Source organism: Punica granatum, chromosome 5, assembly GCF_007655135.1.
Source record: "Punica granatum isolate Tunisia-2019 chromosome 5, ASM765513v2, whole genome shotgun sequence".
NCBI lineage: Eukaryota > Viridiplantae > Streptophyta > Magnoliopsida > Myrtales > Lythraceae > Punica > Punica granatum.
Window position 1 is genome coordinate 1,144,844 of NC_045131.1, and position 14,221 is coordinate 1,159,064.

At 32.7% G+C, this 14,221-nt stretch overlaps 1 protein-coding gene and 1 long non-coding RNA gene across 2 annotated transcripts; both read right to left on the bottom strand.

Annotated features, from left to right (window-relative positions):
- Window positions 1-3,392: 3,392 nt before the first annotated feature.
- LOC116208815 (putative methylesterase 11, chloroplastic) lies at window positions 3,393-6,483 on the bottom strand. Its single transcript, XM_031542376.1, has 5 exons — window positions 5,954-6,483; window positions 4,723-4,959; window positions 4,452-4,592; window positions 4,177-4,311; window positions 3,393-4,065 (listed from the first exon to the last, which is right to left on the bottom strand). Exons 1-5 carry the CDS (start codon window positions 6,320-6,322, stop codon window positions 3,784-3,786), a joined length of 1,164 nt encoding a protein of 387 aa, XP_031398236.1. The 5' UTR covers window positions 6,323-6,483; the 3' UTR covers window positions 3,393-3,783.
- Window positions 6,484-12,492: 6,009 nt separating this feature from the next.
- Window positions 12,493-13,995, bottom strand: LOC116209455. The gene is made up of 3 exons (XR_004157236.1): window positions 13,586-13,995; window positions 13,085-13,141; window positions 12,493-12,749 (listed from the first exon to the last, which is right to left on the bottom strand). It is a non-coding gene; the product is annotated as an uncharacterized LOC116209455 (long non-coding RNA).
- Between the last annotated feature and the right edge of the window lie 226 nt (window positions 13,996-14,221).

Consider the following 14,221-nt stretch of genomic DNA (forward strand, 5'->3'; position numbering starts at 1 on the left):
TTAGTACTGTGTTGCTTGCACGAACAAGTCATCACATGGTTTCTTCGTGTATTTTGATTGAAGTGGTGGCTGTATGCGTGGATGGGAAGCCTGAGGAACAGAAGGCTGGCTCGGGGTTCCAATGTGGTGTGTTTTGGGAACTGTCATCGGCTCAGCTCAAGCAGGTTATTTTCTATGAGCTTCCCATAAATTTTTATTGAGTTCGTCCGGGATGGAATTCGAGATGGTGCCTCCTGTGGGAAAACGGGAGAGAATGCTCGTCGTGTTAACTACCATTTCTGTAGATATATAATGACAGGAACATGTAATAACTTATTGGCTAACAATTCGGAATACGCATCCGGCAAATCTGCTACCAGTAAAACTTAAAAGCCGCCCAAGTAAATTCGTACCGACTGCATCTTTATACGACAAGCTAAGGGACTAGTCCAAAACTGCCGATGGAGGCTTGGCCGCCAGTAAAATCTTCTCTCGGAATCCAATGGTGCTTCAAAGAACCGTCAGAGGTCAGAAAATGCAGCAGTCATTTAATTAGAGAACCTCGAAAAACTGAAATAGTATAAACGGGAACGAACATAAGGATTGTTAGGTCGCTCTCTTTCCTCGGCATCAATAAAGAAAACTGATGCTGGGAGAGTTTTGTTCCTTAGTGGGCCGACCCGGCTTAATTGGATTAGTCGGGATCTATTGAACTTTCAAATACCAGCGTTTACATTAAAATAAAAAAAGAAGAAGAAAAAAAAAAGAATGCTCTCCATTTCCTTCCGTTGAGATCACTTCGTTGATGTGCTCTGCTACTGTTTACGGGTTATGTTGGCCTACGGCTACTATTGTGTGGAATAATTATATACGAGCTTATTTTAATTATACATACGCCGTATTTCATATTGTAATTAAGCATTCGTAATATTAAATATAATAAGTTATATATGATTGATTTCAATATTCTAACGTGATCATCAATTTTATATATAAAATGTAAATATTAATGTAATAAAATTAAAAGTTTCCAATCCATTTTTTTCATATATATAATTTATTAATATTATATGCTTTTTTGGTATAATTTTAATAATTTATTTTAGCTTACTTCTATTTAAAAAAGATATTATATTTTTTTGTTAGTATTTCGATGTTTTCAAACTATATTATTTTTATTCAATATTTTCAAATTATATTATTTTTATAATTTTAGAATAAAATTTATCTTTTTTTTCTTACGTTTTCAAATGCATTAATGAAAGTCATTTATTGGGCTTCGAGTTGATTTTATTAATATATAAATATTTGATTTGATTTGCCTAAGTAAACGCAATTTTATCATATAGTAGCTTATATAATAGACACCTATTGAAATATTTGTCGGATATCTAGCAGATATCTCCTATAACAAAAAAAAAATGCAACATCTATACAAAGAATTATTTTTATTAAAACAACATTGAGATCATGCTATTTTCTGGCTGTTCCTAAATTGATTTCTCCTGCTAAGGAAAAATTATACGATGGCATAAAGAAAAAATTTGGTGAACACTGAGAAAAAAAAAAGGTTCAAGTTAAATTCAAATCTATTATATTTTATGAGGGAAAAAAGCATATAAATTATTGCTATATTTGTTTTCAAAATTTGATTTTATTTAACTTAATTTAATTTTACTTTTCATTTAATTCAATGACACAATCATTACTTTTTTTAATCTTTTTCTTCAAATTATCTCTTGTACTTTTTCTTATATATTATTTAAATTATTTTTTAATATTAAATTATCTCGACTATTCAACATTTTTTCCTCAATTCAACAACATAATCATTACTTTTTTATTTTCTTCTTCAAATTCTCTCATATACTTTTTCTAACTACTTTTGCCTTCGTCTTCTCGAGTTAAATTAAATCAAGCTTAACTTCGTATCAAACGCTATGTTGGTTTACCCGACGCTGGTGCTCGATCAAATCTTATTTTGTATTTTTAACATACTAGCCCATATATTATTATTCGACCTTGGTGCTCGATCACATCTTATTTTTAGATCAAATTTAACTCATAAATTTTAAAATCCTGTGATTTTAATAAACAAGAACATATATAAAATGCTCATGGCTCTCAATCCGGCACTATAACAGCGAATTCCATGCGGTAAGTCAATAATCAAGAAATATTTTTAGACAAACTATCACTTTAATAACCTCCTCAATCTCCCTTGTAACTGAAAAGAAATGTTGAAATGGGATGAATGATCTTTGGAATCAGTAAAAGTGAGACCTAACTATTATTGAATAACTAGATCACGTTGTATTAGTAAGACTGATACTTTAAATTAAACGATTATGCCATCTTAAAATCTCACATAATATTATAGCATAATTTCAATATGTCGCGTAAGCTTTTGCCCCTATTCTATTAATTAATTTCACAATATTAGCCTTCGAAAATTAATCTAATCCACGCGAGTTTTTTTTTTTGGTGAGCTAATAAGGGATTTGTGGACGTTGCCGACTAACAAAACCAGTAAAATACTCTATTATCTGATAAGTTATTATTATTTTAAGCAAGGAGGGGGAGTATTAAATAATAAGTAATTGATAAGATTAATTCTTTAGATTAGACGGTGAGCTTCACATAACTAAGGGCCCGTTTGGTTCTGGTATAGAAACGGGAACATAATAAGATGAAATGAGACGGAGTCGGAAACGGAATGACAAATTTTCATTTTTTTTTAATTTAATAAGGAATTCGAATTCAATTTCATTTGCTTCTATTTGTTTCATTGCCTATGGAATCGGAATCAAATTTTAATATATGATAATTATTTGCAATACTTCAAGTCAATAATTAACAAGTATCCATGCGGCTCAATAATCATTCATATACCATATATAAAGAATAAAAAAATTCTTAAAATACACCAAATTTATTCAATAACATGATATTAAGAAAAAAATTAGAACTAAAGTTCAGTCGAATTTCGCAGAAAGCATCGCAATATTGCTTTGTAATTATTCAAAATATGTAAAACAAACTTAATAAAGTGCGATATTTTGGTTGACGATATTTACTGATTAGAAAAATCTTTCCATTGACAATTACTAGATTTCGTTTCAACGTTTGATTAAATTTTTTGAGCAAAATTTTATTAAAGAAAAAAACAAATAAAATTAATTTTTGATTCCCCTTCCTCATTCCTCCCTAGGCGGACCCAGGAAATGGATGGGGGAATCGATTCAGTTTCCGATTTGGCTCAAACAAACATCAACAATCAAACAAACATCAACAATCAGAATGATCCATTTCAATTCCGATTCCCCTCTCAATTTACATGAATCAAACGGATCCTAAATGAGCTAAAGCACAAAAAGAATGAGAAATGAGGTATAGTACAGTAGTAAATTCCGTCGTACTGAAATGAATAAATCAATAAGACTTCTTGTATCCCTTTATTTCTCCTTCTTCCTCTATCCTCTACGAGATTGGTGCCATAGTAACCAAGATACAAAAAAATGCATATAGAAGAAAAAAACAAAGAGTACTTTGAACATCAGACCTGAATTTGATATGGACATCTCTTACAACATAAATTAATAAGATGTAACCAAAACTTTTATGTCTTCGATTCTGATCTTGATGCATATAAGATCCTCGACTGAACAGGATCTAAACATTTTAGGAGGATCCTTGGTAGGTAGGCCGGATATTATTGACCTATAAGGAAACTAATCTCTCGGTGCAAATTACCGACTCAATTAGGGCGGGTGATATTATGTCATCTTGTCTTCTTTTGTAAGACTACGAGGCCGAGGGAATCTTTGCGATCTCTACCAAGAGTTTGTGAAGGGCCTGAGGCTTGGAAAAGAAGGGTGAATGATCGGCACCTTTGAGGCGGAACACGCGCTCTGGTGGGCCTGAGCTGATCATTGCTTCTTGAACTGCGATGGGTATGGCGTGATCTTCTGGAGTCTCAATATAGAACCGTCTTACTGATCCATGCTTCAGGTGCGAGAGTGAGAGCTTCTCCAGCAGTGGAGGGAACGGGATGGGTCTCATCGAAACAGATGCTAATGCAACATCCTAGACAACCAATATCAATAGCATTCCATAAGCATCAATTATCGCAAATAGTTTTGGCGAGAAAAGAACTAAAGATGTTTGGTCTGAATATGTATAAAAGCTTAACAGCACCTTTGCTGGGCTTTGGTTGAATAATAGATCCTTCAGCAATGATCTGTCCAGTTCGATAGCAGTTGGAGGCTGATCCTTCCCATGTCCATACAAAAATATCTGAGCCTCTTGTATGAAATCATTCGAACCGGCAGCCTGATGCATACAAATTTTGACAATAATTAAGTGGCAATAACACAAGGTATCTCAGTATCAGAGGAAGAAAAGCATCCTTTTGTTTATTTGTGGATTAAAACAGGGGAATTATCGCGTAATAATCATGGAACAGAAGAAACCTGCTTCAACAAGTCGAGAGCACTTTGCCCACTCGTCAACATCACAGCAGCAACGAAGACAGACTTTGCAATTTTATGAGGAAACAACTCCATTACATGTGATATGCAAGCACCCCCAAAATCATGTCCCACCAGAACAACCTGCACAACAGAAAATAGAAAGAGACCAAATAGAATGAATTTAGTGGGCTTTTAAATGGTTAAGATTTGAGGAAGTTTTTCATCACAAGTGTAGACAGTCAAAAAAGAAGCAAGGGCATAAAGAAACCACCTTCTCTCCATCAGCAAGCTTCTCGAGAAAGTCTGTCAATGGCTTCGCGTACTGAGAAAGAGTGGCGATGCCATTTGTATCAAAAGAGTCGATGCCTGAACCAGTTAAATCTATTGCAGTGACCTTGAAACCGCCTTCCTCTAGAAGTGCTATAGTTTTATACCAACACCAAGCACCAAAGCCACCTCCATGAACTAGTACAAAATGGCTGGTTTCTAGGTCGGCAATCTGCAGATCCTGTAGCAAACAGATGGATGGAGAGACATGGAGAGTCATGCAGGACAGAAAATACTATACTTCTCTTAATTGATAGGCGCAAATTCAGGAATAAAGCATATTGGCAAGCACAAAACAAGATTGAGTCAGAAGGCAAAGCAAGCAACACATCACATCACAGCATGCAAAATACCAGCAAGAACAGAGATTTTCAATATCTGGCTGATCAGAGCTAACAATCACACAAGTATCCTCAAAACGGAGACGCTAAGCAAAACTAAAGGATGCATGCACTTGATATTAGACCGAACCACAGGATGATAGCCAAAACATTTGGGTTCCGCTGGCATTTATTCGTGCCGCTATTGGCCACTATTTCACATATATGCAATTATAATTCTGTCCCATTAGTAAGCCTATAGCAGCACTACTTCGAGGATTCCTACCAAAACAAAATGCCTCAGCGTGACCCATTCATGTAACGTTCATCAAGATCCATCTACAAGGGTGAACAGAGGAAAGATTATGTCTGGCTAACCGAATTCAAATACTCCATAGGGATCCACTGCCCAGTTATAATGTCATCCATGGACACTTAGTAGACCTTCCCATGGCATTTCACATACTGGAAAAGGATATATTAACACAGCGCCGAGAATAGAAACTCAGGCTCGACCGGTAACCGCCAATGAAACCATTATGAGTGGCTAATACAGAGAAAGATCAACCAGGCAGTAACTCAATCATCAAAGGAGTATTCCTTAAACAGACACAAAGGACTGCCAAAAGAAGTAGCTTTTCTCCTCGAGCTTCTCGATCCTAAACACAACTCATGCAGCAAATGTTCGACTTCATGTCATGGAGCTCAGAAGCAAGAACTGGCCATTAGCTCCAAGAAATGAAATTGCATCCTCACGACGGCAAAGCTAAAAGTGGGAACTTTGGGGTTTTTAATGTGGATGTAGTTCAGCAATCAATCCAATTATTAGTTCGGGTACTTAAAAGCATCACGGACCTGGTTAACGAGCTGGTGAGGCTGAAGCAGAGGATCGGTGAGCGACCGAGCTCTGGAGCTGGAGCTCCGCGGGAGGGACTGCCTCTTGGAGGAGGAGAAAGAGGTAGAGTTAGGGTAGCGGAGGGAGGCGGAACGGTCGAATTGCGGGAGGGAGCCGTTGTGCTGCTGCTGGCGGAAGAGGATCGCGGCGGCGAGGGCCTGCTCCCGGATCAGCGCGGAGTCATCGAACTTGTCCTTGCTGGACGATCGGACCCTGGACCACCGATTGCTGGCGGCGGCGCCGGCGTGGGGCGGATTGGAGAGGCGCTTGACGGGGCGGGTCCGCTTCTTCGCGGGTCGGGGGGAGAGGCAGGCGCAGAGATTGCCCATCAATCAATGTGGTTGCATGTGGAGAGAGGGAGAGAGAGGGAGAACAGAGGAAATGCGTCGTCTGTGTGCTTCCCCTTCTGCAAAGCCCATAACAGTTAGAGAGAGAAAGAAAAGGAAAGTTTCTTCATTTAGAGAGAGAAAGATGGGAAAAAGCGGAAAGCGAAGTTGGCGGCTTTCAGGTGAAGCTTCCTTCTGTGCAGTAAGAAGCCAAACTACCAAACCGACCGAACAGTCGCATCGCGTATACGCATACATACATTACACACACTGTTTCCCGGTCTCTATATTGGCTTTGGCTTTGGCTTTGGCTTTTCTTTCCATAATGTATATGCAAATGTATATGGTTGCATTAATGGCTCTTCGTGTGTATATATTCGGTGGTCCTCCCAATCCATAATCAGTGTGATAAACAACGATAAGCATACTGTAAGAAGATTTGCATCGAACTCTTCTACCGGTTTTCGAGCGGGTATGCCTTACTTGGAATTTGCTGCATGAGTTTACACCATTATAAACGAGAAGAATGTACTATTTTAATTAACTCTATTTAAGCTCTTTCCAATTTTTAGGTGTTTTTTTTTTGTTACCATAGGAGGCTTTTGACCAAGTATTGAAAATAAATAAATGAGCACATGTAATTTTACTGATAAGAATCGAACATGAAATATCTATATTACTAAGTAAGAATGTTAGCTATTGCGCCACATCCATTTCTCAATTTTTAAGTGCTTTTATGATTGATGGTGTTGGATTTGTTAGCTTTCTTATCCTGCATGACTAGGTAGTCTTTTATGTAATTTCTTGATATATTGTAGAAGTTGTTAAAAGTGTTCGGTAAAAATAAAACGACTTATAATAATTCTCTCGTGCATATATATCAAACATATATTTAATATTAATGTTATCTGTTTTTTATGAATAATATTAATGTATCTGTGGATCTTATTATATAACATGCATATGATTACGCTGTGTTCATGTGTTACCCATGTTTCCATCTTTTTTAGTTCTTTTTTTATTACTAAACTAGGAGTCGCAACCTCTCACCTTCTTTATTATATTTTGGGTTCATAAATATAAATTATTTATATTATATTTGATGTGGTCACATCAATTCCCGATGAATTAGGACCAATTTGTTAAGCAAGATTAATTTTATAGAACTGAAACCCATGAAGCAATGCACCTACTTTAATGCCCCGACAAGTATTCCATATATTTTACTGAGAGACCATTAACGTATAATAATACAACACAGAACATCGAGCAGAATCGTTAGGACTGAAACCCCAATGAAAAGGGCAAGAAAAAAAATGAAATTATTAATTTGGAAAAATATACAATTCAACGTAAGAAGACAAATCAAATTCAATGCTAATCCAATCAATGCATGTAGTACGGATCATAGGCTTAAATTTTAATTAATACTTGGCCCGTCCAAATTAAAATGCTACCAAACCCATAACCCTCCTAATTGCTAGTTCCCCTTTACATTGGGATGCTAATTTGGCATACAATTCCTTGACTCGTAATTGATATTTGCATGGCATCACCGATAAAGCCTAACTTTCATATGTGGTCGTTAGGAGGACAACTCTATCTGCATAAATTTGATCGATTAATGCATGGTGAAATTCAAACCTTATAATTTTTAATTAATTATTTATTTAAGTTTTTTTTTTTCGGTTAGATTATTGAAGGTTTCCTATTTTAATAACACTATGTTATTGAACCCGTGCGTTGCACGGATTTGTGAAGAAAATTTAATAATAAGAAGCTAAATATAAAAATAATAAATAATATTAATTATTGATATGCAAAAATTTATTTATTATATTATAAACTTTAATGTGATAAATGTTAGACATATGATGTTGAATATATATTCAATTCATGAGTAAAAAATTTATGTAATGAATTTGTATACATCATTTCAATTATCAATCTTATTTCTATGAAAATAATTTCCAAATCCTAGAAATTCAAAATCATTAGTTTTTATTTGATGAAAGAATGATAATTGTAAAATATTTATAATTTTAGTATTTTAGTATTTACTTGCACTTTATTCTTTTCATATTACATGAATTAAGTTTCATGAATTTGAATAGTTTTAGATGGAACGATCCAATCATTTCGATAAAAGATTTACTCAATTAAGTTTTCATAAAGTTAGCTATATAATTCTTCTAAAATTTTTAATATAATGCAGTCCATGTAATTAATTAGATTATGAATAATGTACGTTTAATATTTAATATTAATCTATATACTATACATATTCAAACTTGGTTTATATATATATATATATTTATATCTTCATCAGAATAATTTGTATTAATTTTATTTATTATATAGAAAATTATTAATGTAAATATTTTTATATTAATTAAATGAGTATCCTTATAATTCCACTTATTGTGTAGAATTAATATATTTATAATTAATTGTGTGCATATTGAAAACTTATTATGTGAATTAATAATGTAAATAGTTACATTAATTTAATTTCAACCATTTTATAATTTGATCCTAATGTGTTATTTATTTTACGATTCAACCCTTATTTAGTAGTTTGTAGTCAAGTTTATTTTACTAAAATCCTAAGATTGAATCATTTTTAACCTATATATTATTATTTACTTTATAATAATATTGCAAATGATATTAAAATAGTTCTTCATATAATTATTTTCTTTCAATATTCTATTAAATTTTGCATTTAATGCACTATCAAACATAGAATTTATATTAAAAATAAAATTGTAGATTATATTCAAATAGTTTTTGATATATTTATTTTCTTTCAATATTTATGTTCCTTACAAATAGTATTTATTGAGGTATTCTAACCTCATATTATTTGGAGATTTACCTTTCTATCCATATTTATTAAGCCATTGACATTTCTAACCCTCCAGTATTTGAACATTTACCTTTCTTTATATCTTGTTATTAAGTTTATATATATATACTAGATTTTTTTTGCCCGTGCATTGCACTGGACTTTTATGACAAATATATTTTTATTTATATAATTCAAACTTAATTCTTTAGTTAAATTTCATGAAAACATTCATTTTTTCTATAGTATAAAATACTAATTATATCCATATATCTTTAGGCATTTCGATCGATTCATAAATATTTTTATATTAATTAATTGAGTATCCTTATAATTCCACTTATCATGTAGAATTAATATATTTATAATAAATTGTGCGCATATTGAAAACTTATGTTTATGTGAATTAATCATATAAATAGTTACATTAATTTAATTTCAACCATTTTATAATTTGATCCCGATGTGTTATTTATTTTATTATTCAAGTGTATATATATATATATATGTAGATTGACTATATTTTATTACTAAAATCCTAAGATTGAATCATTTTTAACCTCTATATTATTATTTACTTTATAATAATATTGCAAATGATATTAAAATAGTTCTTCATATAATTATTTTCTTTCAATATTATATTAAATTTTGCATTTAATGCACTATCAAATATAGAATTTATATTAAAAATAAAATTTTAGATTATATTCAAATATTTTTTGATATATTTATTTTCTTTCAATATTTATTTTCATATAGAATTTATATTTTCCTTACAAATAGTATTTATTAAGGTATTCTAACCTCATATTATTTGAAGATTTACCTTTCTATCCACATTTATTAAGTCATTGACATTTCTAACCCTCCAGTATTTGAACATTTACACCTTTCTTTATCTTGTTATTAAGTTTATATATATACTAGGTTTTTTTGCCCGTGCATTGCACTGGACTTTTACGACAAATATATTTTTATTTACATAATTCAAACTTAATTCTTTAGTTAAATTTCATGAAAACATTCCTTTTTTTTCTATAGTATAAAATACTAATTATATCCATATATATTTAGGCATTTCAATCAATTCATATATTACAAATATATTGGAGAAATATAAGAAAAATAGTGGTATAACATTTTTAAAATTATCATATTTCCAATTCGATAAAAAAATTAGTAACTATAATTTTTTTTTCATTGCTTGCTTTCCCATTATCATTTGTTGTCGTGTGTAACATCTTAAGAACTTCATCTCCTTGTTGTACTCTACATATTCTCTTCACTGAGATTTCTTATGAGTTATTTAAAAAAAAGTTTTGAGAATTTTTTTTATTTTTCAATAAAAAAATCAAATTTCACTATTTGTTGTGCTATTTTGACTCAAATCTCATATATCAAATTTCGTGATTTTGAATAATTTTAGCTAAAATGAATCATATTTCCATAAGAGATTTACTTAATTGAGTTTTTGTAAGATTTGCAATAGTTTTAAAACATTATTCAATAAGGTTTAAATATATATAATTATAAATTTTATTTATTTTCCTAAGTTTATAAATATCTATTTAGTATTGAAATAACAACAATGATTAGAATTAATTTATTCTTCATTTTCATATTTGTTAATTATTTATAATAGTATTTATTATTAATTAATTTTTACTTAACATATTAATCTGAATTACAATACATTTACTATTATAACCATTTATTATACAATATGGCGGTAAAATTTACATTGAATTGACATTGGTAGTGATGGTAAAAATACTATTATGAGACCATTTAATGCAAACAATTAGTAGGCTTTATCTTTTATAGCCTATTTATTAGTTTTGGGAAGTGAAAATTAATTTTTTTAATATCATATTTAACATTTTAAATTATTGACAGCAATTTATTTCTCTCTACATATATATATATATAAAGTATTTCTCCAGTGAGACATATTGACAGTAAATACACTCTAATCCATTAATTGTAGTCAAGTTATATGTCTATATATATATATATATGTATAAAGTTGTTGAAATATGTAATTTTATCTAATATAACTCAATTATTTTCATGGGAGATCAAATTATATTTATTTTAATAAAATTCATACAGTTATTTAAGCTTCGAAAATAATTTTAAAAAATACTTCTTTTTATTTTTTGGGTATATATGTGAATTGATTGTATATAGCTACAATTACATAACTCTTTATTTGCATTTAATTCATGTAAATTTAATATAGTATTTATTTTATTTGGGGTAAATAACCTAAAAAAGCACGTACTATTCAAAAATTCCCGAATCTAGCACGAATTTTAAAAATTTTCTAAAAAAACACAAAGTTTCAAAATCTTCCCTAATCTAGCACGCTGTCTCCTTCCATCCATTCTCTGCCGTTAGATTGCTTATGTGACCGTTAAATTTGACTCATTGACCGTTAATTGTCACGTGTCACCATATCATTGGTTTTCCTTTTCCCTTCAACCTTGTGCATTTTTCATTAACGGCCAATGATATGGTTACACGTGGCAATTAACGGTCAATTAGTCAAATTTAACGGCCACGTAAGCAATTCAGGGCGGATAATGGACGGAAGGAGACGGCGTGCTAGATTAGGGAAGATTTTGAAACTTTGTGTTTTTTTAGAAAATTTTTAAAGTTCGTGCTAGATTAGGGAATTTTTGAATAGTATGTGCTTTTTTAGGTTATTTACCCTTTTATTTGAGATAGTATTTTTAATCATGAATATTATTTACACATTTACCTTTATGACCTTATAATATTAAAAAATTACAATTTTAACCCAATTTAATGTGTGGGATGCAACTATATATATATATATGTATAGATTACTGGTTGAACAGTTTTTGTTGTTCATTGATTCGGGACCATAAATTCAAGCCAGGTTGAGTTAATGCTTCAACGTCCCACAACTAGACTATTCATTGCTTATTTATTAATTCTATTCATCTGAATATCCCAGAAATATTAATGGAAGGGTTGTGTCATATTTAGGGGTGATCGGTTCCGGGTACCTCGTTTTTTTCACGATCCTCGGACCCTACTATGTAAGAGACCGGTTTCAAGATTTTGAAACTGGACCCTACCCCATTGAATCATGGAACCAAAATCTACTCGGAACCTGTATTATACCACAAGTTCCAGGTACCCAGTTGGAACCTGTAAATTTTTTTGTTTCGCTAAATAAAACAAAAAATATATCATCCATAATCAGTAATCACGACAAATATAATATCAACATAAATTTAGATTAATCCATAACAATAAAAAATAATATGTTTCATCAATCCATCCACGAGACTAAACATCCATAATACGATCTCACGCAACAAAATGTAATATTTCCTTACAATACGTCTATCATGGACTAATACGCTCCATGAATTAAAAAGTTTATCTAATCTAAAAGCAAACAAATCACACTTTAATCGTAAGAGAAAATACAGAACTAGAAAAGATAACTTAGAGGATCTGATCTGATAGGCAGGGGAAGGGAATTGTGAAGTCCCTGACCAACTTTGTCTATTGGATTGCCGGATTCATTAATAGCCCTCGTTGCTGCACCAGTGAAGGAAATTACCACATTCAGAATGTCTATCACAATGGAGAACAAAATCCTTTCATGAATTTATGACCTAATGCATCGAGGAAATTTCTATCGTCCCTTCGGTTCATGACCCTTGGATACTGTCAGACTAACCTTTTGCAATATGAATATGCTCAACAAAAAGTTTTGCTTCCTCATAACAGAACCTTAGACTGATCTAGAACACGAGGATGGAGACTAATTCTTCGGAGCAGGAGCTCAAAAAACAGAGCAAATACATAAAGGCAAACAAAGTGCCTAGATTTATCCAGTCAAGAAGTAAACCATGAAATAAAGTTAAAATTACCTTGTAGCTGCTCCACACATTAATCCACCATAATCTCTGTTGTGGCGCCACTGAGTTCTATAAAAAGAAAACCACATAAAAATAAAAAGTTAAAAGAGTAAGTGAAAATTAGATGAAAAGAATAACCATGAAATAAAGTTAAAATTACATTCCTCATACTTTTCCGCATCATCCAAATATTGCTCAATGGTAATCGGAGTTGGAGAAGAGCGCAACCAATCTTGTGCGCATATCAAAGCTTACACAAATTTTGGAGTGATTGAAGCAACAAGCACAGTTCAGTAGTTCACGACCACAATTCTCACAACCACATGCACAGCTGAACAAACTCCTATAGAGAGCTTCAATAAGCTCATACAACCACACTGCTTCCTTAATTAGCAGTATCCTATCTAATATCACAAGTAAATGGGATCACGACCACACTCCTTCAGTCAAACAAACTAGGTGAGCAGAGGAGTCCAGAAAGAGTCAGAGACGAGAGAGGAGGCAGAATCTCACCGAGAAAGAGAGCTTCAAGGAGAGTCGGAGACGAGAGGCGAGCGACGGAGAGGAGCTGCAGTAGAGTACATAGCCAATTTAGGTTACCAATAGTACAGACTAACAGAGCCGATTTATACAAACTGGGTGAGCAGAGGAGTCCAGAAGAGAATCTCATTGGGAAAGAGAGCTTGAAGAAGAGTCGGAGACGAGAGTGACGGAGAGGAGCCGAAGTGGAGAGTCGGAGACGAGAGGGGGCATAAGCTCATCGAGAAAGAGAGCTGGAAGGAGAGTCGGAGACGAGAGGCGAGCGACGGAAAGGAGCTAGAGTGGAGAGTCGGATTCAAGAGGCGACCGATGGAGAGGAGCTAGAGTGGAGAGTCGGAGACGCGCTGAGACGAGAGGCGATTTAGGTTACAAACTAACAGAGAGTTGAGCATGTCTTCCCGACTCTTGAGTTGAGACTAAGACTAACTTTACTTTTTTTAAAAAAAAATTAGTAATTATCATCCAGTTCCGATTTTAGGTATCCTGTAGGTAGGAACTGGAATCAGATTTCACCAATTCCTTATTTTGATACTCGGACCCTACCCTATCTTCAATACGAGCTACCCGGACCGTATCCTAACTGGTAGGTTCCGACCGGTTCTGGATATA